This window comes from Eumetopias jubatus, unplaced genomic scaffold, assembly GCF_037043125.1.
Source record: "Eumetopias jubatus isolate StellerSeaLion01/CBP00866 unplaced genomic scaffold, mEumJub1_p1.0 scaffold_7, whole genome shotgun sequence".
Taxonomy (NCBI): domain Eukaryota; kingdom Metazoa; phylum Chordata; class Mammalia; order Carnivora; family Otariidae; genus Eumetopias; species Eumetopias jubatus.
This window is the reverse complement of record NW_028274813.1, coordinates 84,426,296-84,451,213: the sequence shown is the minus strand read 5'-3', so window position 1 is coordinate 84,451,213 and position 24,918 is coordinate 84,426,296. Positions and strand designations below refer to the sequence as shown.

The 24,918-nt window shown below is 40.8% G+C and overlaps 1 protein-coding gene across 4 annotated transcripts in view; it reads left to right on the top strand.

Annotated features, from left to right (window-relative positions):
• ZNF106 (zinc finger protein 106) overlaps window positions 1–24,918 on the top strand; it is a 70,174-nt gene that overhangs the window by 36,543 nt on the left and 8,713 nt on the right. Inside the window, exons 6-18 of one of the 4 annotated variants that reach the window (XM_028094460.2) lie at window positions 614–1,247; window positions 2,956–3,025; window positions 4,342–4,496; window positions 4,581–4,641; window positions 5,312–5,449; window positions 13,922–14,684; window positions 15,033–15,088; window positions 15,650–15,795; window positions 17,135–17,269; window positions 19,837–19,953; window positions 23,066–23,257; window positions 23,737–23,799; window positions 24,501–24,620. In XM_028094460.2, coding sequence (XP_027950261.1) covers window positions 614–1,247; window positions 2,956–3,025; window positions 4,342–4,496; window positions 4,581–4,641; window positions 5,312–5,449; window positions 13,922–14,684; window positions 15,033–15,088; window positions 15,650–15,795; window positions 17,135–17,269; window positions 19,837–19,953; window positions 23,066–23,257; window positions 23,737–23,799; window positions 24,501–24,620 — 2,650 coding nt within the window. Of the gene's footprint in view, window positions 1–613; window positions 1,248–2,955; window positions 3,026–4,341; window positions 4,497–4,580; window positions 4,642–5,107; window positions 5,450–13,921; window positions 14,685–15,032; window positions 15,089–15,649; window positions 15,796–17,134; window positions 17,270–19,836; window positions 19,954–23,065; window positions 23,258–23,736; window positions 23,800–24,500; window positions 24,621–24,918 lie in introns of all 4 variants that reach the window. The other 3 variants (XM_088024743.1, XM_028094459.2, XM_028094462.2) reach the window with 3 other exon arrangements.

The window sequence follows — 24,918 nt, the reverse complement described above, 5'->3', positions numbered from 1 at the left end:
GACATTGTTTTCATGATCACAAAATACTTTCGCTTAAGGCCTTGTGTGGTATTTTGGCTATTCATCTTAGGTTGAGGTGCTAAACTTTTCTGGTTGGGAAAGCAGCATTCAACATAGGTTTGCTGTGTGAAAATTGATCTGCTGTGTTATGATTATATGGTCCTTCAGCCTTAAATTTTTATCCTTGTTGAAATAGCATATTTATTGTGCACCCTTTTCTATCACTTGAACATTGAGATTACAAAGTTCTTGTTCTTAGCCTCATGCCTGGCACTTGTGAATGCTCAGTAAATATTTTTGTTTGGTTGGTTTGGATTTGTGTGCTGTTTAAAAATTATTTGTTGTTGGTTTGGAAAAGCTCCATACTAATAAAACTCTCAATATTCACTTCCTCAAATGTATTCTCATAACTGTGCACAAATCTCTAATTCAGTACTTGTTACATGGTAGTACTTACAGATGGTTATTTACTTTGTGTCTGGAACACTTAACTAGACTGTGAGTTTCTTGAGGGCAGAAACCATCTTATTTATATTTGTAATCTCATTAAGTGGTGCCCCCTCTCCCCTACCCACATCTGATTTATGGGTTTTTTTCTTTGTTTTTTCTTAAGGTTTGGCATAGAAATGGTGCCTTTGGTTCAAAATGAACAAGAGGTCTTGGATTTGGATGGGGAGCCTGATCTGTCCAATCTAGAAGGATTCCAGTGGGAAGGTATTTCCATTTCTTCATCTCCTGGGTTGGCAAGGAAGCGAAGCCTTTCTGAGAGCAGTGTGATCATGGACAGGGCTCCTTCTGTGTACAGCTTCTTCAGTGAGGAAGGTACGGGCAAAGAAAATGAGCCCCAGCAGATTTTTTCACCTAGTAACTCGTTGAGGGCTGCACAGAGTCAGACAACGACCCTGGGCCTTAAGCAGGAAGTGACACCTCTCGCTGCCTCCCTAAGAACAGGTGAAAGGGCTGAAAATGTTGCTAGTCAAAGGCGACACAGTGCACAGTTGTCCTCTGACCGAGCAATACCTTTGATGCACTTGGCCAAAGACCTGAACAGCCAGGAGGGTTCTACGCCATCTTCAGAGAACCAGAATACCCAGGAGAGTAATGGCGAAGGAAACTCTTTATCATCAAATACATCCTCAGCCCTTGGAATCTCCAGTCTGGCAGACGCAGCCACAGACAGTAGCTGTACCTCTGGTGCCGAACAAAACGACAGCCAGAGTGTGCGAAAGAAACGGAGAGCCACTGGGGTGAGTATGATTGCCCGTGCTTGTTGTAGGACATTTCACGTGGTCACTTGGCTGTTAGAAGAAAGATTTAACTGTTTAATTGTTTCTGGGTAGCTGGGGTTCTGCTTCTTCCTACTCTGAAATAGGTTTGTGAGGCTCTTACTGTCATAGTCTTATCCTCTTGGTTTCTTTCGCTGAGTAATTCTCCTAAGTTAGATGTAATTGAATATGAATGTACAGTACTAGGAAAATATGAAGTCATCTCTAAAACTAGTCTCCAAGCCAGTGATTCTTTGTATCACCTTACCAAGGAGTAAGACACATCTTCAGCTGCAATTCTATCTCTTTTCACCATGCATTCTGTACTGCTACTGAAGAAAGGCACTCTAGTTTTGCATTTGTAGGGCGTGAATGCTTGTTAGACCCAGGACCGTTGGGCTCAACGCTAAGGTAGTTTTAATACTACTGGAGTGCATCTATGTGAACATAGTCTTAGAAATATTTTTAGTCTCTGTTACTCAGTGTTTTGTATCTCCTTTACCCAGTTTGGCCCTTTCAGAGTCCATTCCTGCACTGACCCCACTTCTCTTCTGGTATCTCTGTCGCTAACACTGCCTAGCCCTTTCAGGAACCCTTTCTGAAAAGAAAGAGTTGCTGGTAGTGATATAGTCTGGAATGTGACACTGTGAGAAAATGGGCTGTGTCCTTTATTTATTTATTTATTTATATTTTTAAATTTATTTTTTTCACCTTCCATTTTTTTATATTTGCTTCCCCCCCGTTTTTTATTTAAATTCAATTAATTAACGTAATGTATTATTGGTTTCAGAGGTAGAGGTCAGTGATTCATCAGTCTTATATAATACCCAGTGCTCATTACATCACGTGCCCTCCTTAATGGGGCTGTGTTCTTTAATACTGAGGCAATAAAGCAGTCGTTAAGGGCTTGGCTTGTAGACCTGGGTTCAAATTCCAGCTTTGCTCCTTTGAGTTGGACACTGTAGTGGATATTGTTGGATGAAAGTTTGTCCTGTAACAAAGCTTATATCTAGGGGCTTGTCTCAAAGACTGTTCAGCTTTTTGTTGTAAAAATTTTGTTGTGAAGATTTCCTAGTAAAGTAGAAACTATACCACAGTGAAGTCAGGTATATGCATTACTGGCTTTGTCCATACTTCTAACTGTGCCTTGCTTTACCAACATGAAATGCTTTGCCTTAGCCCCAGTGCTTCACCACCTCTAGGATGCTAGGAAGGTACTTGACCTCAGATTCTGTTCTGGGGTTTTTTTGTTTGTTTTTTCTTTTGTTTTTTAAAGATTTTAATTTATTTAAGGGAGGGAGAGAGAGAGCGTGCACGAGCGTGTGCACGAGCATGTGCATGAGCAGGAGGGGCAGAGGGAGGAGAGAGAATCTCAAGCAGACTCCATGCTGAGCCCAGAGCCCAATGTGGGGCTCAGTCTCACGACACTGAAATCACGAGCTGAGCTGAAACCTAGAGTTGGACGCCTAACTGACTGTGCCACCCAGGCGCCCCTGTTTTATTTTTTTAATCATATACATTCAGTTGATGTTTGAGTTCATACCTTGTGCATGAGATTCCCATATCCTGTTAGAGATGGCAGCAAGAATGAAGAATAACGTATAATGGTCTTAGAGTTGATTCGTTTTTTCCCTTCCTGGGTAATGGTCTTTACACATTCAATATTACTCAGTTTTCTTTCTCTTCTCAGGATGGATCTTCTCCCGAACTCCCAAGTCTTGAGAGAAAAAACAAAAGAAGGAAAATTAAAGGAAAGAAAGGTATAGTGCAAAATATTCTGACAGAAAGAAATTGTTCTTATAGCAATTCAGCCTTTTTTACAACTTGACAGAGTATTGCTTGTGGTTATCAAACACTGATCCCCCATTTATTACTATTTTTTGACATTTTTGTTGCCTTGCTTAAGGGCATAGAAAAGTTTGATTTTTCTACCATACCCAGTGCAGCTATAGAAGAAATGTTTGGTGCCACATAGACCCATAAGCTAAAGTTAATATGTATCTTGGACAAATTGAGTTCAGTATAAAGTCAGAAAGTCTCATTGGTCCTTTTCCGTGATGAAGAGGAATAGGCCATTTAGTAAAGATTTTGTCTCTGTTGGTTTTTTATAGCCATTTCTCTCAATTTCCATTTCTGAGATCTTTTTGCTTCTCTTACTTGAATTGAGGGAAGTTGTTAGAGTCGCTCCCTCAGGATATACACTTCTATGATTCTTGCTTTCCACTGACTCTGAACCCTTTCTGGTATAAGGGCTAGTGTAGGAAGTGATTGGATGAACCTTGGGTGGTTGGATGTGATGGATAAGGTAGGAGTCAAGGATGACCCCAGTTTCTGGCTGAGGCATCTTTGGGGTGTTGGTATTTGTAGAGCTAGAAAACTCCATGAGAGGAACAAGTTGAGGGCAGAGGAAGATGATGAATTCCTTTTGGGATCCTTTGAGTTAAAGGATCTTAGAGATACCTCAGTAAAGATATCCAGGTAGTAGTTGGGTATGTGGATCTGGAGTTTAGGGTAGAGGTCTTGACTTACTGCATGGGAAAGAGACAAACATACATACACACGGTAGGACATTTTATTTAAAGTAATTTAAATGTACTGTTTTGAAGCTATATTTTCTTCAGGAAGTTCTTGTCTGATAAAGCGAACTATTTTATATTAACTAAGAGACTAGAAAAATACAGATTGGGAAAAGAGTGCAAGCCATTCACACCTGAGGCCTAATCTAAGCAAAAACCATAGGTGAAGAGGGTGGTAGATAAAGGAAAAATGGGAAATGAAATGTACAGCAGTTGCTTTGCCTGGGACAGGGGCATGATGGAAGATGTGATGACGTAAGATGTACCATGTGGCAGCACACTGGTACCTATGAGCTACCTGCATCTTACCAGTTCTCACTTTGGGGTCTGCTCTGACATCAGTCTTAACTACCTGATTTGCGAGATTTGATGAGTCTCCAGTTGCCCTGTTGGAGAGAAGATAAAGGCTTCTAGAGAACTGATGTAGTTCCACCTTCTGAGGAGCTGTATTATCAAGAAGTCTCCTGTATTAAACTGAGCCTTATGGTTTCTCTTGGCAGAACGTTCTCAGGTTGACCAGCTGCTGAATATTTCTTTAAGGGAGGAAGAACTGAGCAAATCATTGCAGTGCATGGATAACAACCTTCTGCAAGCCCGTGCAGCCCTGCAGACAGCATATGTTGAAGTTCAGAGGCTTCTTATGCTGAAGCAGCAGGTAACAGTGGACGGAACGTTTAATGAGAACGCATCATCTCTAAAGTTGGACTTCAAAATGCTTAACCAGTTACTTTATTTTTAGATAACTATGGAGATGAGTGCACTGAGGACCCACAGAATACAGATTCTACAGGGATTACAAGGTATTCAGAGAGCATCTGATGGATTGGATCCTCTGTAGCTTGTTTATTTCTTTGTAACCTATACAGGGGAATTGAAGTAGTTATGAAAAGGTCATATGTTTTCTCTCCTGTCTCCTTGCTTTCATCCTTCTGTAGAAGAGCCTGTGAGACGGTAGGCCCCGAAAATGCTTAGCAACAGGGGCAGTATGTTACAGAAAGAGCCTTGGGTTCGGAATCAAAAGACCTGGGTTCAAATCTTGAACCATTAGTAACTCTATGACTTTGGATAAGTCACTTAAAATTTTAAAATGGAATACTAATGTCTGTGTCCTTGTTGGTCGTACAGATTTTATGACAACATATTTCGAAGAATTATCAGGGACTTCAGAATTCTCTTGTATTCTTTAAAAACACAAATTGGCTCTGAAATGAGTGACTTTTCAGAGAACATTTTTGCATTTGTACGTACGTATGTTTCCCATTCTAGAAACATATGAACCTTCTGAGCGCCCAGACCAGGTTCCTTATAGCCTTCCACGAGAGCGAAGGAACAGTAGATCTCAGACATCTGCTGATGCCACCCTGCTGCCTACTCCCTTTTTCCCAGTTGTTCTGGAGCCTCCATCTTCCCACATGTCTCCATCATCCACTGGAGTCCCTCTCCAAGTAACCACGTCTCCTACTTTCCAAGCTCATGGCAGTGTTCCTGCTCCAGACTCTTCAATTCAGATTAAACAAGAACCCATGTCTCCTGAACACGACGAGAGTGTGACTGCTGTGTCACAAGGCTCTGCTGGCAATGTGTCCAAGGAATTACTGCAAGCTAATAGTATGTAAACCTTTCTGTGGGTTAGGGGCAGACCGGCAGTGGGTCTAGGGCAGTTTTAGGTCAGTGATGAAGTCATATTTGCCCCATTAAAACTAAAGTTCCTAGAATTAATTTTTCTTTAAGTTTCCTTCATTTAGGGAGGATTGTTTATTTTTGAAAGAGAGTATGCGCACTTGTGGTGGGGGAGGTGCAGAGGGAGAGAGAGAATCTTAAACAAGCTCCACACCCAGGGCAAAGCCTGACTTGGGGCTCGATCTCATAACTGTGAGATCAGTAGAGCCGAAATCAAGAGTTCTGAGCCACCCAGGCGCCCCTATGAGGATTATTTAAATATCAGTAACTTTTCCTCAATTTTCCCTAATCTAGGATTACTAAATTGACTTTGCATTAGCACCTAAAAGGTTCCATAATGAGTACTGGTGCAGAATTGATTTTTTTTTTTTAAATATCTTTTATTTATTTATTTGGGAGAGAGAGAGAGAGAGCATGAGACGGGGGAGGGTCAGAGGGAGAAGCAGACTCCCTGCTGAGCAGGGAGCCCGATGCGGGACTTGATCCCAGGACTCCAGGATCATGACCTGAGCCGAAGGCGGTCGCTTAACCAACTGAGCCACCCAGGCGCCCCCAGAATTGTTTTTTTTTTTTTTTGTGAGATAAGTGGAGTTGAAGTTACTCAGTCAACTTCTTAGATAAACTATATCCTCTGAATTTCTCAGCACTTAACTATCATTTAAAGGCAAGACAGGTTTAATATAAGCCTAAGAGGCCAGTGCCCATGATGAAAGGCAGAGGACACTGGGGTTGGAATCATCAGTAGGAACTTCAGTGGTTTTGAGAAATAGCCAGTTTTTACTCTCTTCATAAAATAACATTCACCTGGTTACCATTTGAGAATAACTTCTAAGCTGTATTAAACCTTACCCAAAGTTTGTGTAACTGTAATGGTGCTATATTGACCGTTAAATAAAAATAAACTGGCGTTGTGTGATCTAAACAAAAGTCTGAAGAGGGGCGCCTGGGTGGCTCAGTCTTTGGGCATCTGCCTTCGGCTCAGGTCATGATCCCAGAGTCCTAGGATCGAGCCCCCCATTGGGCTCCCTGCTCTGTGGGAAGCCTGCTTCTCCCTCTCCCACTCCTCTTGCTTGTGTTCCCTCACTCACTGTCTGTCTCTCTCAAATAAATAAAATCTTTAAAAAAAAAAAAAAGTCTTAAGAATTACCCTAGGTTTTGCTACCTGTTGCAATATTAATCTAGATATCTATCTCAAATGTATATTATCTTTCATCTTGAATTTTGTTGCTTTTCTGTGAATAGTATCCAATATTTTTTTAAAGACTGGTAAAGAAGTATTATAGTGACTTTTTAAGCTAATATTAGATTTCTTCCTCTGCAAAATAATTCATGTTCACTGTAAAAAGATGGAAGACTGGGTGCCTGGGTGGCTCAGTCGGTTAAGCATCTGCCTTTAGCTCAGGTCATGATCCCAGGGTCCTGGGATCGAGTCCTGCATCTGGCTCCCTGCTCCGCGGGAAGCCTGCTTCTCCCTCTGCCTCTCTTTCTCTGTGTCTCATGAATAAATAAATAAAATCTTTAAAAATGTAGATGTTATTTTGTTATATATTATTTCAGTCTTAAATTATAAATGTTTGTGTTTACCCGTAGACTTTATACAAAGAGAAAATCATAGTCTGTTATATAACCTGACTTTTTTCCACTTGATATATCATGATCATTTTCCTGTGTCATAAAAATAATTCATCTGAAATATTTTAATTTTAATAGTTAAATAATACTTGAGAAGTTGCAGTATATGGATATGTTAATTTATAATCTCCTTTGAATATTTGCTTTTTATCTTTTTTTTTTTTTAGTATTCTGTGTAACAGTACATTGTGTATGTCTTTGAGTATGTCTGTGATTATTTTATCAGTTTAAATTCCTCCACATGAAATAACAAAGTCAAAGAAAATAGACATTTTTAAGTCAGCTGACTTTTTTTACCTTTAAATTTTTTATTGTTATGTTAATCACCATACATTAAATCATTAGTTTTTGATGTAGTGTTCCATGATTCATTGTTTGTGTATAACACCCAGTGCTCCACGCAGAACGTGCCCTCTTTAATACCCATCACCAGGCTAACCCATCCCCCCACCCCCGTCCCCTCTAGAACCCTCAGTTTGTTTTCCAGAGTCCATCGTGTCTCATGGTTCGTCTCCCCCTCCGATTTCCCCCCGTTCATTCTTCCCCTCCTGCTATCTTCTTTTTTTTTTTGTTAACATGTATTGCATTATTTGTTTCAGAGGGGTACACATCTGTGATTCAACAGTCTTGCACAATTCACAGCGCTCACCATAGCACATACCCTCCCCAATGTCTATCACCCAGCCACCCCATCCCTCCCACCCCACCCCCACTCCAGCAACCCTCAGTTTGTTTCCTGAGATTAAGAATTCCTCATATATATATATATATATATACATATATATATATATATATACCACATCTTTATCCATTCATCTGTTGATGGACATCTTGGCTCTTTCCACAGTTTGGCTATTGTGGACATTGCTGCTATAAACATCGGGATGCACATACCCCTACATTTGTATCTTTGCGGTAAATACCCAGTAGTGCAATTGCTGGGTTGTAGGGTAGCGCTATTCCAACTTTTTGAGGAACCTCCATACTGTTTTCCAGAAGTGGCTGCATCAGCTTGCATTCCCACCAACACTGTAGGAGGGTTCCCCTTTCTCCGCATCCTCGCCAACATCTGTCATTTCCTGACATTAGCCATTCTGACTGGTGTGAGGTGGTATCTCATTGAGGTTTTGATTTGGATTTCCCTGATGCCAAATGATGTTGAGCACTTTTTCATGTGTCTGTTGGCCATTTGGATGTCTTCTTTGCAGAAATGTCTGTTCATGTCTTCTGCCTGTTTCATATTTGGATTATTTGTTCTTTGGGTGTTGAGTTTGATAAGTTCTTTATAGATTTTGGATACTAGCCCTTTATCTGATATGTCACTTGCAAATATCTTCTCCCATTCTGTTGGTTGTCTTTGGTTTTGTTGACTGTTTCCTTTGCTGTGCAGAAGCTTTTTACCTTGATGAAGTCCCGATAGTTCACTTTTGCCCTTGCTTCCCTTGCCTTTGGCAATGTTCCTAGGAAGAAGTTGCCTTTGATTTCTTTTTGTTGTCTGATTGCTGTGGCTAGGACTTCTAATACTATGTTGAATAGCAGTGGTGATAGTGGACATCCCTGCCGCATTCCTGACCTTGGAGGGAAAGCTCTCAGTTTTTCCCCATTGAGAATGATATTCGCTGTAGGTTTTTCATAGATGGCTTTTATGATATTGACGTATGTACCCTCTATCCCTATACTCTGAAGAGTTTTGATCAAGAAAGAATGCTGTACTTTGTCAAATGCTTTTTCTGCATCTATTGAGAGGATCAAATGATTCTTGTTCTTTCTTTTGTTAACGTATTGTATCACGTCGATTGATTTGCAGATGTTGAACCAACCTTGCAGCCCCGGGATAAATCCCACTTGGTCGTGGTGAATAATCCTTTTAATGTACTGTTGTATCCTGTTGGCTAGTATTTTGGTGAGAATTTTTGCATCCATGTTCATCAAGGATATTTGTCTGTAATTCTCCTTTTTGATGGGGTCTTTGTCTGGTTTGGGGATCAAGGTAATGGTGGCCTCATAAAACGAGTTTGGAAGTTTTCCTTCCATTTCTATTTTTTGGAACAGTTTCAGAAGAATAGGTATTAATTCTTCTTTAGATGTTTGGTAGAATTCCCCTGGGAAGCCATCTGGCCCTGGGCTTCTGTTTTTTGGGAGATTTTTGATAACTGCTTCAATTTTCTTAGTGGTTACAGGTCTGTTCAGGTTTTCTATTTCTTCCTGATTCAGTTTTGGTAGTTGATACACCTCTAGGAATGCATCCATTTCTTCCAGGTTATCTAATTTGCTGGCATATAGTTGCTCATAATATGTTCTTATAATTGTTTGTATTTCTTTGGTGTTGGTTGTGATCTCTCCTCTTTCATTCATGATTTTGTTGATTTGGGTCATTTCTCTTTTTGATAAGTCTGGCCAGGGGTTTATCAATCTTGTTAATTCTTTCAAAGAACCAGCTCCTAGTTTCGTTGATCTGTTCTACTGTTCTTTTGGTTTCTATTTCGTTGCTTTCTGCTCTGATCTTTATTATTTCTCTTCTCCTGCTGGGTTTAGGCTTTATTTGCTGTTCTTTCTCCAGCTCCTTTAGGTGTAGGGTTAGGTTGTGTATTTAAGACCTTTCTTGTTTCTTGAGAAAGGCTTGTATTGCTATATGCTTTCCCCTTAGGACTGCCTTTGCTGTAGCCCAAAGATTTTGAACACTTGTGTTTTCATTTTCATTTGTTTCCATGAATTTTTTAAATTCTTCTTTAATTTCCTGGTTGACCCATTCATTCTTTAGTAGGATGCTCTTTAGCCTCCATGTATTTGAGTTCTTTCTGACTTTCCTCTTGTGATTGTGTTCTAGTTTCAAAGCATTGTGGTCTGAAAATATGCAGGGAATAATCCCAGTCTTTTGGTACCGGTAGAGACCTGATTTGTGACCTAGGATGTGATCAATTCTGGAGAATGTTCCATGGGCACTAGAGAAGAATGTGTATTCTGTTGCTTTGGGATGGAATGTTCTGAATATGTCTGTGAAGTCCATTTGGTCCAGTGTGTCATTTAAAGTCTTTATTTCCTTGTTGATCTTTTGCTTAGATGATCTGTCCATTTCAGTGAGGGGGTGTTAAAGTCCCCCACTATTATTGTATTGTTGTCAATGTGTTTCTTTGCTTTTGTTATTAATTGCCTTATATAATTGGCTGCTCCCACGTTAGGGGCATAGATATTTACAATTGTTAGATCTTCTTGTTGGATAGACCCTTTAAGGAGGATATAGTGTCCTTCCTCATCTCTTATTACAGTCTTTGGTTTAAAATCTAATTTGTCTGATATAAGGATTGCCACCCCAGCTTTCTTTTGGTGTCCATTAGCATGGTAAATGGTTTTCCACCCCCTCACTTTCAATGTGGGGGTGTCTTTGGGTCTAAAATGAGTCTCTTGCAGACAGCATATCGATGGGTCTTGTTTTTTAATCCAATCTGATAGCCTGTGTCTTTTGATTGGGGCATTTAGCCCATTTACATTCAGGGTAACTATTGAAAGATACGAATTTAGTGCCATTGTATTGCCTGTAAGGTGACTTAAGTTACTGTATATTGTCTGTGTTCCTTTCTGGTCTATGCTGCTTTTAGGTTCTCTCTTTGCTTAGAGGACCCCTTTCAATATTTCTTGTAGGGCTGGTTTCGTGTTTGCAAATTCCTTTAGTTTTTGTTTGTCCTGGAAGCTTTTTATCTCTCCTTCTATTTTCAATGACAGCCTAGCTGGATATAGTATTCTTGGTTGCATATTTTTCTCATTTAGTGCTCTGAATATATCATGCCAGTCATTTCTGGCCTGTCAGGTCTCTGTGGATAGGTCTGTTGCCAGTCTAATGTTTCTACCATTATAGGTTACATATCTCTTCTCCCGAGCTGCTTTCAGGATTTTCTCTTTGTCTCTGAGACTCGTAAGTTTTACTATTAGATGTCGGGGTGTTGACCTATTTTTATTGATTTTGAGAGGGGTTCTCTGTGCCTCCTGGATTTTGATGCCTGTTTCCCTCCCCACATTAGGGAAGTTCTCTGTTATAATTTGCTCCAATATTCCTTCTGCCCCTCTCTCTCCTTCTTCTGGGATCCCAATTATTCTAATGTTGTTTCATCTTACGGTATCACTTATCTCTCAAATTCTGCCCACTTGATCCAGTAGTTGTTTATCTCTCTTTTTCTTAGCTTCTTTATTTTTCATCATTTGGTCTTCTATATCGCTGATTCTCTCTTCTGCCTCATTTATCATAGCAGTTAGTGCCCCCATTTTTGATTGCACCTCATTAATAGCCTTTTTCATTTCAACTTGGTTAGATTTTAGTTCTTTTATTAATCCAGAAAGGGTTTCTCTAATAACTTCCATGCTTTTTTCAAGCCCAGCTAGTATCTTTAAAATCATGATTCTGAACTCCAAGTCTGACATTGTACTAATGTCCATATTGAGTAGGTCCCTGGCAGACGGTACTACCTCTTGTTCTTTTTGTTGAGGTGATTTTTTCTGTCTTGTCATTTTGTCCAGAGGAGAATAGATGAATGAGAGAACAAAATGCTAACAGGGTAACAACGTCCCCAGAAAAAATACTCTAAACAAATCAGAAAAGACCTGAAACCAGGGGAAAAGAAAGAAAAAAGGAAGAGAAAAAAGAAAAAGATAAAAACAAACCAAAACAGAACAAAACAAAAAAAAAACCAGAATATGATCAAATATGATCAGGCTGGTGCATAGAAGAGTGCCACATACTAGATTTTGGGTGTATTTTGGCCTGTTAGAAGAAAGTGCCTCCCAAAATTTTAAAGAAAAACTTATCTAAGTACAAAATAAGGGTTGATATGATGAAGGGATGGAATATGACTCTAAAGATGAAAATTATAAAAAATGTTATAAAAGGAATTGATAAGGTGTTTGAAAAAAGAAGAGGATTTAAAAAAAAAAGGAGAGAATGTGATCAGTCAGGAGACTGGAACAAAGCCATACACTAGAGATTTAGGGTATATTTTGATTTTTTAGAAGAAACTGTATCCCAAAATTTTAAAGAGAGAATGACATATATATATATATATATATATATATATATGCCAAAAATAAGGGTAACTACTATGAAGGAATAGAATATGACTCTAAAAATGAAAAAGAAAAATGTTTTTTTTAAAAAAGGGATTGATAAGATGTTGGTTTAAAAGGGGAAAAAAAATTTTTAAAAAGTTAAAAATAAATTAACTTTGAAAGACTAAAGAATCATGGTAAAAAAGCCATGGATTCTATGTGCAGTATTCCCCTAGGGCTGGAGTTCTCCCGTTCCCATTGATCGGTAAACTTGGTCTTGGCTGGCTGTTCTTGCTGATCTTCTGGGGGAGGGGCCTGTTGCCGTGGTTCCCAAATATCTTTGCCGGAGGTGGAACTGCCCTGCCCTTGCCAGTCCGGGCTAAGTGATCTGCTCGAGTTTGCTCTCAGGACCTTTTGTTCCCTACAAGCTCTCGGTACAGCTTTGGAGGACGAGAGTGAAAATGGCGTCCTCCCAATCTCCACCCTGGAGGAGCCAAGAACTCGGGCCCTGCTCCTCAGTGCGCCCCCAGAGAAAAGCAGTCAATCACTCCCGTGTCCCCAGTCTCCGGCCACACTCCGTGCTCACCCGGCCTGTGACCGAGTGTTTCTATCTCTGGCACCCGGCCCTGTGTGGAGTCTCCAAACCCAGCAGATCCCTGCGGTGCGCTCCCGCGCCGCTCCTCCTGGGGGAGGAAGGGGAGTCTCCCCGGATCTGCCGCTTGTTGGGTCCCTGCTGGAGGAGCAGTGGCCCGACTGTGCCATGGATCACAGTTTATGGCCACCCCGAGCTGAGAGCCCACGCCTCGGCTCCGTCTCTGCAGCCGGCTTCCCCGCTCCGATACCTGGGAGCTCTGCCCCACTCAGGCACCCCCAGTCTTTCTGTGACCCCGAGGGTCCTGAGACCACACTGTCCTGCGAGGGTTCCACCACCCGCTTAGCCACTGGAGCGATGTCCCTCAGCGGAGCCGACTTCTAAAAGTTCCGATTTTGTGCGCGGCTCTATCACTTGCCAGAAGCGGCCGACAGAGGCCCCCTCCCCCGCAGTCTGTCCTCCCGAATATCGCCTCCGATTCACTTCTCCACACGTCCTACCTTCCAGAAAGTGGTCGCTTTTCTGTTCAGAGTTGTTGCTACTCTTTTCTTTGATCTCCTGTTGAGTTCGTAGGTGTTCAGAATGGTTTGATCCGTATTCAGCTGAATTCCTGAGACCAGACGAAATCCAGGTCTCCTACTCCTCTGCCATCTTGCTCCGCCCTCAAGTCAGCTGACTTTGTAACTACTGTTATGTAGCCAAAGTGGATGATGTACCGGTAAAATGGCATAGTGAAAACATCTAAGAAATAAAGGTGAAAGCACTTGAGCTGAGTAGATATTTAAATGTCTACCAAGAATAAAACATGACGTTAAATATGTGGACATGTCAAACAGGAAAGAAAGAAAAAAGTTGGGTAGAAACAGTCTGTGCCCATAAAGAGCTTTTGTACAGCATAAGACATGCATGTTATTTGTGAGATCAGTGCAGGGCAAAGTGTAGTAAGTGCTGTCATGGAAATTTCTGTAGGTTATGGGAAACTGAGGGGTGAGATAACCACTTTAATAGTTGTAGCTTTGTTCACATATCACTGAAAGGTCATTACTTGGTAGAGATTCGATCATTGATAAATAATGGCAGTTTGTGATGATAAATAGCAGACACAAAAGAAGATACAATAATTTTTTTTCTTCTCAATTCAGGAGAGAACAGTGACAGTTGTCCAGTTTATCCAGTCATCACTGCAACGTTGTCCTTATCAGAGGTCACAGAAAGTTTCCATGAACCTAGCCAAGAACTGAAGTTTTCCATGGAGCAAGGAAATACCAGGAACAGAGGAAATGCCCCCTCTTCCCAGCCAGCTGATCTTCATGAAGAGCCAGTCAAAGGCAACAGCGGGTCTGAGGCCTGTACCAGTTCCTTTCCAAGATTGTCGTTTGTTTCCGAAACCCCCCTAGAGAGGGACCCCCACTCTCCAGCTGACCAGCCTGAGCAGCAGGCAGAGTCTACCCTGACATCAGCTGAAACACGGGGAAACAAGAAAAAGAAGAAACTTAGGAAGAAGAAAACGCTTCGGGCTGCTCATGTTCCCGAGAACAGTGACACTGAACAGGATGTATTTACTGCTAAACCTGTAAGGAAAGTAAAGACTGGAAAGTCAACTAAAGGGGGGAAGGTAACAACCTCCACCTGGGAAGATAGCAGAACTGGCCCGGAGCAAGAGAGTGTCAGAGATGAGCCAGATAGTGACTCGTCTCTGGAAGTCCTAGAGATCCCTAACCCTCAGTTGGAAGTGGTAGCCATTGATTCTTCTGAATCTGGAGAAGAGAAACCAGACAGTCCATCTAAAAAGGATATTTGGAACTCCGCAGAGCAAAACTCATTAGAAACTTCTCGTTCTGGTTGTGATGAAGTTAGCTCTACCAGTGAGATTGGCACTCGTTATAAAGATGGTATCCCTGTAAGGTGAGGATGGTGTGCTGGTCCAATCAAAACAGCTTTCACCATTATTCTTTTCTTAAAAAATAGAACTTGTGGTTATGAATCAATTTTTAAATGAATCAGATGTATAGAAACAGATTATGGGTATGGAGGAATCAAACCTTGGCAATGGAGATTTTTCTGCTTCCTCATTTGTGTTGTAAATATTTACTGTACTTTTATTTCCTTTCATATAGAAATTTCAGATGGAAAAACTGATCTATCACTGCTGTGTTGCCCATTGTTCAGAACAATCCTCTGAGTCAGGAAAAATAAGTTTTACGGCCTGTCCTATTCACAGGTGCTAAAAAGACTTTTGTTATTATTTTGTAGTGTGGCAGAAACTCAGACTGTGATCTCCTCCATAAAAGGCTCAAAGAACTCTTCAGGTATTGGTTATTCAGTTTCATTTAAATTAACCACAGAAAAAAAGGCTTATAAATAGTAGAGCCAGGGTTTACGTAAGCCTGTAGAGTGGGGTGAGGTGGGGTATTGTCACTGGGATGATTGCTTTGACCAGCAGTTATGGTATCTGTAAATCCTAAGTCCTGCCTTTTTAGTTTCTTATTCCCATCTGTCTTAGCTGTTCAACTAAGGAGTATTAAGGTTTCATTGCCTCCTGGGGTTTTTGCTTTGAGAAGGAACTGCTTAAAGAATAATGCCTTATTCAACAGAAGAACTGGCAGCAGAAGAGAGGATGTGGAGAGCAATTTGGTACTTCCCAGGTTCACTCAAAAAATAAGTATCTTTTTTCCTACGTGGAAGCCTCCGCTGCCTTCTCTTGTTATAAAGTCTTCATAATGAAGATCATTAATGAAAGATGTGTTTTGCTAGGGGAACAAGGTTTTAAGGAGAATCCAGGGACCACTATATTATGTAATGGTTTTAAATTTTGAGTATCTTTTCAGACAAAAGCAGACAGGTCTCTGAAACATATTTTTGTTTTCCAGAAATATCTTCCGAGCCAGGAGATGATGATGAGCCCACAGAAGGGAGCTTTGAGGGGCACCAAGCCGCAGTGAATGCAATTCAGATATTTGGGAACTTACTGTACACCTGTTCAGCAGATAAAACTGTCCGAGCTTATAATCTGGTGGTGAGTTGATAACTCAATCAGAATGTTTTTGCAGGTTTTAGGAACTCCAGTTCACACTCTCTTAAACAATAGGGGAATCTATTTGCTGTCGAGAGATGAGGTGAGTTTTAGACTAACTGTAGATGAGGTTGATGGCAGTGGTTTAGCAGGGTCACTGGGGACTTAGCTTCTTTCTGTCTCTCCATTCTGCTTTCTCTGGTGTCACCTCTTCCTAAAGCTAGTTCTTCTGCTCACAGATTTTGGAAGCCCTTGGGGTTTTTTTTTTTCCTCCCATTGCTATAAAAATGGGTCCTGTGCTTGACTGTGAACAACCACTTGGCAAAGAGAGATGAGATGACAGCAGTAGGCTTGGCCAATCAGGTTCTAGTCCTGGCGTTGTTAATGAGGTCAGTTCCATAGCTGCTACATAATAGGATAGAATGAATATCGGGGAAGTACTAGAGGAGGCATTTGTCCTCACAGTTCATTAATTGTCCGAAGTTATTAAGGAGAGCAACAGTGTTCTAGTTCCTCACACTTAGTATACTCTGATGCTCGTTAGTCTCAATTTTCATAGAATGAACTTTTCATAGAATGAGTTTTGAATTTGGTGTATGTCAAACTAATTTTGCTTATCAACAGTGATAGCCAAGAAACTTTAGGAACACTCTGTTGTCTGAACAAACACCATGAAAGTATTTGAAATTATTGAAGTCTTGAAAGTCAAAAGGTTAGATGATGGACCATGAAAATGTGTTCGCTCTAGGCAACAGGTGTCTAGGAAGGAAGCAGTGGTACCAGGAAGTAGGAGTGTAACATTTGGGGGATTGGCTCTAACTCTAAATTGCAAGATAAATGTATATATGTATGCACATTCTAAGTGGATCTCCATATGTGCACGAAGATAACATTTAGGATGCTCCCTTATGAAACTGCCCCTGGACCACTACGGCCTGCGATGGCACGTGACACATCTCTGAATATTGTGGAACATTCATACTTACTGATGAAATGCACTTATCTGGGGAATTAGCTGCAGTTTGGATTTGTCAGATCTTTGGTCTTATGTTGGAGATCCTTGCCTTAGGCGTTAATTAAAATTCTGATCTATCTTACAGCAGATATGTATTTTTGGTATGGTTCAGCTAACATAGAGTTGGAGATACTTAGTTCCTGTGACTGTTGACTGGGCATTTAGTGAGCAGATACTTACTGAGCACCTTTTGTGTACCAGGCACTAACTGAGGCACCGAGGATACAGCAGCAAACTGCATGTTTTAGCATTTTTTGTTGTTGAGGAAATGTGTTATTTAATCCTTGTGTATCCACAAGTAATGATCTGATATGTGCTTAACTTTAGAGTCGGAAGTGCATTGGTGTCTTCGAGGGGCACACCTCCAAAGTGAACTGCCTCCTGGTTACACAAACCTCTGGGAAGAATGCTGCCCTTTACACTGGTTCCAGTGACCATACCATTCGCTGCTATAATGTCAAGGTAAGTGAGTCCAGAGAAATCAGAAGTGATCATATTAAGCTGCTTTGGCTGTATTTACTGTGTAGAGTGGAGACACTGAGACAGATGCTTCATTCTGCCCACTTTATTATGCTTTGAGCCTATTTTAGTAGCATACCTCAAAGATACTGCAAGTTGGGTTCCAGACCATTGCAGTAAGGTGTGAACATCACAATAAAACTAGTCAAATGAATTTTTTGGTTTCCTAGTGAACATAAAAGTTAATGTTGATGCTATACACTATTCTCTTAGGTGTGCAATGGCATTGTATCTAAAAAAAAGCAATGTATGTACCTTAATTAAGAAATACTTTTTTCTCTCCCCAGAGAGGGAAAAAAGGAAGAAAAAAAAAAAGAGAAAGAATACTTTATTGCTAATCAAATGCTAGTCATCATCTGAGTTTTCAGCAAGCTGTAGTCTTTTTGCTGGTGGAAGGTCCTGCCTCAGTGTTGATGGCCGCTGACTGATGTGGGGGTGGTTGTGAGGGCTAGGATGGCTGTGGCAATTTCTTAAAATAAGACCACAGTGAAGTGTGCCTCCATGATCGACTCTTCCTTTCATGAGCCATTTCTCTGTAGCGTGCAGTGCCATTTGAAAGCATTTTACCCCCAGTAGGACTTCTTTCAAAACTGGAGTCCATCCTCTCAAACCTTGCTGCTGCTTTATCAACTAAGTTTATGGAATATTCTGAAAACCTTGTTGTCATTTCAACAGTCTTCACAGCATCTTCACCAGTAGATTCCATCTCAAGAAACCACTTTCTTTGCTCAGCCGTGAGAAGCAGCTCGTCATCCAGTACAGTTTTATCCTGAGATTGCAGCAAGTCGGTCACGACTTCAGGCCCCACTTCTCATTCTAGTTCTCTTGCTATTCCCACCACATCTGCAGTCACTTCCTCCACTGAAGTCTTGCACCCCTCATAGTCATCCTTGAGGGCTGGAATCTGCTTCTTCTAAACCCCCTTTTACATTGATATTTTGACTTCTTCCCTTAATGGCATCTTTAGAATGGTGAATCCTTTCCAGAAAGTTTGCAATTTACTTTGCTGAGATCCATCAGAGGAATCACTGTCTACAGCAGCTATAGTCTTGTGAAATGTATTTCTTAAAAAATAAGACTTGGAAGTCGAAATGACTCCTCGATTCATGGGCTGCAGATGGATGTTTGTTAGCAAGTATGAAAACAACATTAATCTTGTACATCTCTGTTAGATTTCTTGGGTGACTAGGTACTTGTCAGCGAGCATTCATATTTTAAAAGGAATCTTTTTTTTTCTTTTCTATTACAGTATATATCTGATTCCCCTATAAAAACTACAAGAAGCTCTCACATGGCTTAACCAGAGGCAACATGAATTTTAACATTTGGGCGTATTTACTGTCTTTTTATTTCACAATTTTATACATGGCATTTACATTTGTAATTTTATGGGAGAGAATTGACTAATTTCGGGGACTGACTCTTTATAGAAGAAGGTTGGGGAAAGAGGTCAAAAGCTTTGACAGCCTACAGCTTTTATCATCCTACCCACAGCTTGTCTCATTCTGTCCAGTTTTAACCATCTTGATTTTAGCATGTTTCCAATCCTGTTTAAAAGCTACACTTTGGGGCTTTAGTTGCTTAGTATCATTCATTAACAAATCTTGAGAGCTCGCTATCTTACTGGAAACAGGGCCAGGTTACCTAGGTAACTAGAATTGCTAGTATAACCCAGTTCTGGAAATTCATGGAAATCATTTCTTGAAGGTGAGATCAAATAGTACTTATTTCACCTGGATATGCATTAGAATTACTAAAGAAATTTTTTAAATGTATATTCCAGAGCCTACTGAATTACAATCTCAGGGATTGAGAATGAAGCTTGGGGTTGTATATAAATTTTTTTTTTTTTTTAAGATTTTGTACTTATTTGACCGAGAGAGACACAACGAGAGAGGGAAGACAGCAGGGGGAGTGGGAGAGGAGGGAGAAGCAGGCTTCCCGCGAAGTAGGGAGCCCAATGTCAGCCTCAATCCCAGGACCCTGGGACCATGACCTGAGCCAAAGGCAGATGCTTAACAGCTGAGCCACCCAGGCGCCCCAAGGGATTCTATATATTTTAAAAACTTCTCAGCTAATTATGGATCAGCCAACCAAGCACTGGTTTGAAGGAGGCATTTGGGAACTATTGAAATAGAGAATCAATTACAGGAAACACATACATGATTAATGCAAGTATCAAATATACAACTGTAACCTTTATTTTCCTTTTTAGATGTCAAATGCAGCTTTACCTTTGGCTACTTAATTTAAAATTTTAAGGCCCAATTCTTAGTGCCCTTTGAAGAATTTCTGCATTCCAAATTAGGAACGCAAGTGACATTATTAGAGTTGATATTTATTTAGAGCTTGAGGATCTTTGGCCAAATCTATCATACTCTTCTACAAGATAGAGGATGCTACATTTTCTTCCTCATAGAAATCATTTCACACTCTGCTTTAAGAAGGATTGATTTCACATTTTATTTGCTGTTAACCTCTGCTGATGAGGTGTTGTGTACTTTTGTCAGACGCGAGAGTGTGTGGAGCAGTTACAGCTGGAAGACCGGGTTCTCTGCCTCCATAGTCGATGGCGAATCCTCTATGCAGGACTGGCAAATGGCACTGTGGTCACCTTCAACATAAAGGTTAGTGTGTGGGGGAGAAGGCTGCATTCCCATGTCACTTGAAAGTAGCATGTGTGTGGGAAGAAGTAGAAGGCAGACATTTTCCTGTTTTCTTGTGTGAGAAAACAACAGAATGAGCTGCTACTCAAAAACTGTTATCTTCTGGTATAAGTGAAACAAGATCCTTCATTCTGTCTGCTCAGGCCCAAGTGTGCCAGGACCAAAAGGTAACTCTACTAAATTAAACCAAGCCTGATGATTTGGGGCCAAATAATGAGTCATAGGTTGAACTAGTCTATCTCATTTTAAGAATGACACCATGAAAAATGAGCTTAAATTCTTTTGAGTATGACATTGATGTGGTCTGGAACTGATTTAGGGTTTCATGAGGATAGCCCATTCTGTAATGTGAACCCAGTCATAGGTTTGCCTTTTGCTCCTATGGCTTCATTCTTTCCTAATCCAAAGATAAATTCATTTGTTGAGCAAACCTTTACTGAGCATCTGTTATGTGCTAAGCCTCAGGATAAAGCTTAGGAAATGAGGAAGGACCAGTTCTTGATGGCCCTATATGCTTTGTTTATGTAGGTGGACTTCCATCATGTGGGCTTTAAAGTAGGAGAAACATGATCCAATTTGTATTTTAGAAAAAGTCCTTCTGGAGTTGATGATAGGAAAATACTGGTACTAGTAGAGGCAGGAAGATCATTTAGGAGGCTTTGTTGTAGAAGATGAAGTAGAAAGGTCAGACTAAGGATGAAGAGAAGAGAATGGATAAAAGATGTAAGAGGGGGCGCCTGGGTGGCTCAGTCGGTTAAGCGACTGCCTTCGGCTCAGGTCATGATCCTGGAGTCCCAGGATCGAGTCCCACATCGGGCTCCCTGCTCAGCAGGGAGTCTGCTTCTCCCTCTGACCCTCTTCCCTCTCGTGCTCTCTATCTCTCATTCTCTCTCTCTCAAATAAATAAATAAAATCTTTAAAAAAAAAAAAGATGTAAGAGGTAGAGTTGATGGATTTGGTTACTAAAGAGTTGTAGCACCATATCCCAAGGTCATCTGGTCATCTTTTTTTTTGAGTGAGAGAATGTGAGTGTGCCAATGTGGGGGCTGGGGGTGGAGAGCAGGAGAGGGAGAGAGAAAATCTTAAGCAGGCTCCACACATGGAGCCCAACATGGGGCTCAGTCTCATGACCCTGAGATCATGACCTGAGCCGAAATCAAGAGTCAGATGCCTAACCAACTGTGCCACCCAGGCACTTCATGGTCATCTTTTAACAGTATGTTACAATGTTTCCTGTGTTGGGGCGCCTGGGTGGCTCAGTTTTCGGCATCTGCCTTCGGCTCAGGTCATGATCCCAGGGTCCCGGGATTGAGCACCGCGTCAGGCTCTCTGCTCTGCGGGAAGCCTCCTTCTCCCTCTCCCACTCCCCCTGCTTGTGTTCCCTCTCTCGCTGTGTCTCTCTCTGTCAAATAAATAAATAAAATCTTTAAAAAAAAAAGTTTACTGTGTTATGCCCAATTATAGTATCATTCATATGTTTAGCGAATACCTACCAGCTCTCCTTCCACATGTGAGCTGGAACCACTGCTTATAAGGGATACAATAAAATATGTCATGGCTTTTGCCTTTCAGAAGCTTAGAATCAAGTTAGAAGAATCTAGCACATAGATAATCAAGTGCCAAGTTATTTGGTTCACTCAGTAGGAATAGATCACAGACGGGTCATTAGTGGAAGTCGTTGCGTTCCATATGTGAAGTGTTAACAGCCTACATTAGATTCGGTTAGGGCAATAGAAATGAAGAAAGAATAAGTTTAAAATAGTTTAAAGGATAAAATTTGATAATTGCCTCATTCTCTTTCTGAAGAGTAACGCTATCAAAGGTGGACAGAAGTTAGGAACAGGACTTCTGAGGCAGGATGAGGGCAAAAAATTCAAATGGAAATGGTCTTTAACTGGTTGACAAGCAGAGAAGATGGATCTTGACACAGAGATTTGAATCTCTGCAGACATGGGAATTTTGAAGCCTTGTGAGGGCTGGGCCCTTTTTGGATTGCCCATACACCTAGAATGCAGTGCTTCTGAGGTCTCAACAGAAAGCCAGGGCTATTTCTCTGTGCTGTCCACCAGTGGACCCTGAGCTCCATCAGGCTGTCTCCCCAGCACCTAAGATGGCTGAAGTCATTGCTTAGCCCTGGAGGCTCCCAGCTGCTGGGAGCTTAGTGCTTAGTTTCTGGGAGTTTCACCACTTGTGTGCACCTGAAGTTCCTATCTATTTATTTATTAAAGTAATCTCTGCACCCAATTTATTTATTTATTTATTTATTTATTTATTTATTTACTAAACTAATCTCTACACCCAGGGCTTGAACTCATGACCCCAAGATCAAGAGTAGCATGCTCCACCTCCTGAGACAGCCAGGCAACCCCCCCTAAAGTTCCTTTTGAGAAGGGGGAGACTTTATGAACAAGATTGGTGTGGGGATGAGGGAAGCAAGATTTGAGGTAAAGGAGTGTTTGGGAATTCAGGATGTGACCATGCCACTGTGACTGATACAAAAGGCTTCTCTAGTTCACTAAATGATGTCAGGAGAGATAACATAGAACGAGAAATCAGAAGAACTTGAGAATAACAGAAAGGTGGAGAATGAGAGACTCTTACCGAAATTATCTAAATAAGTAATTCTCAGTGGAGAAATTTGGAAACACATGACTGATTGCATAATTTTTGATGACAAAAAAGTCAGGGAATGAGTTTCTGGGTCTATGGCATGGAAATTGTATTAGAATATGAAAAAAAAGTTGCTCATTCATTATCATTAACTTCGGGGAAGTGAGCAAAGGCATAAAAAGAGAATCAAGTGCTAATTATGATCAGGTAGTGTAGTTTGAAGTTAGAAATGTGTTTATAATGCACAAGTTTGCCGGGCCCCCACTGGAAGGGGGGAGGAGGGAGTCAGGAGTTGGAATGGGAATGGCAGAGGTTGGGAAGTTAAAGATGGGTGGGGTATGAGAACTTAAGTACAGGTAATAGAATTTAAGAGTTTGTATTCAGGTAGTGATTTGGGTTAGTTGATTTTGACATTTACCACCTAAGTTGCTTTTACTTCATATGATGGTGGCTTATTTTTCAGAACAATAAACGACTTGAAATCTTTGAATGCCACGGCCCTCGGGCTGTCAGCTGTCTTGCCACAGCACAGGAGGGTGCCCGAAAGCTGCTCGTTGTTGGGTCTTATGACTGTACCATTAGTGTTCGTGATGCACGGAATGGACTCCTCCTCAGAACTCTGGAGGGCCACAGCAAAACCATTCTTTGCATGAAGGCAAGTACAGTGCAAGAGAAGAGGAGTTGGTTGTCTGGCACAAATAGAAGGGTTTGGGTGACATTTCCCTTATTGTCTAATGCCTTATTTAGAACACATCATCTTCAAAAGAGCAAAGAGATTACAGTGCTTTTCTTTAGGTTTGGGTCACCAAGGGATGGACTATATTTTACTATATTAACAGAGAAACAGGTGTGTTTTATCATAGAATGTAGATATACTTTAAAGCCCTTCTCGGCTATTTCGCAGTCATTCTGAAGAGACAACAAACCCAAAAATACATTGTCAGTTCCTCACAGTACCTGGTGGTAGGACGGAAGTTTCACTTTAGAAAATTTGTCTGAGGAACTTACTATTTTATCCCTAGTTCATGCTCATGTCAAAGTAGGTTAGAAATTAGAATTCAACAATGTGCTTTACAAGTTACAGAGAAAATTCAGAACCTTATACCAAATCTAACTCCGTGAATTTTTTTCAAGGTGGTGAATGACCTTGTGTTCAGTGGCTCCAGCGATCAGTCAGTTCACGCCCATAACATTCATGTAAGTTGTGTTGATGTAAAGAAATCTTTAATGGAATGATGGTTAAAGGTTGAGGGATTTCTCAGACCTCTTGCAATTTAAATGAAACCCCTTTTCCAGGGAAAAGCTTAATAATAATCCCTACCTGCATAAGCTCTTGGAAGATAGTGAGCACTATCTGACCTCATCAAAATGTTTAATGGGGGACAGATTCAGAGTTTATGTAAGGTTTAGTTTATCTCATTTAAACTTGAGATAAATTGAGCATCTGAGGCTCTGAGAAAGTGGATATGTTATGTAGTTTAAAATAGAACAAATAAAAACAGCTGAGAGACTCTGCTCAGGTCATAGAGACAGCTCTGTGAAGCTCAGTGCCTGGGCTTTAAACCTGAGGATAATGCAACCTCAGGGACTTGTCCAGATGCAATAAAATGATTAAAAGTGGAAATACTTCAAAACCTATAAAATACATACAGATAGAGTTGTGGGCCTTCTCTTTCTATGACACCAGCTTCTCTCCATCAGGATACATTTCATATATCTTGTATTACCTATATTGTAGTAAATGCTTGTGTGAGTACTTCATCTGTTAAAATTAGTTCAGCTACATTATGTACAAGTAGCTTCAGAACGATGACTTTTGGAATAATCGAATCATAAATCTCCAAAGTCAGAAGGAATCTTGAAAGTCAGTCTAGTGACTTGTTTCTTTTTGGATGCAGACTGGTGAGCTTGTGCGGATCTATAAAGGTCACAATCATGCAGTGACTGTGGTGAATATCCTAGGAAAAGTGATGGTGACCGCTTGCCTGGATAAATTTGTTCGTGTCTATGAATTACAGGTAGAATTTAGATCCACTGTTTTGCTTGAACAATTTGGGGAGAAGGTCTGTTTGGGTTTGGTGTTAATCTTTTTTTTTTTTTAATATAGTAAGATGGGGTGGGGCCCAGAAATCTGCATTTTTCACAAGCCCTCTAGATAATTATGAAGCAGATGGTCCGTGGACTACACTTTGAGAAACATGGCTCCGAGGTTCCTGGGGAGGCTCACAGAGGTCAATACCGGATGGTTTCCAGACTGCAGCTGTAGTCTCTAAAGCCTGTTTAGTGCTCCTTGTGTGCTATTTCAGGTTTGAGACT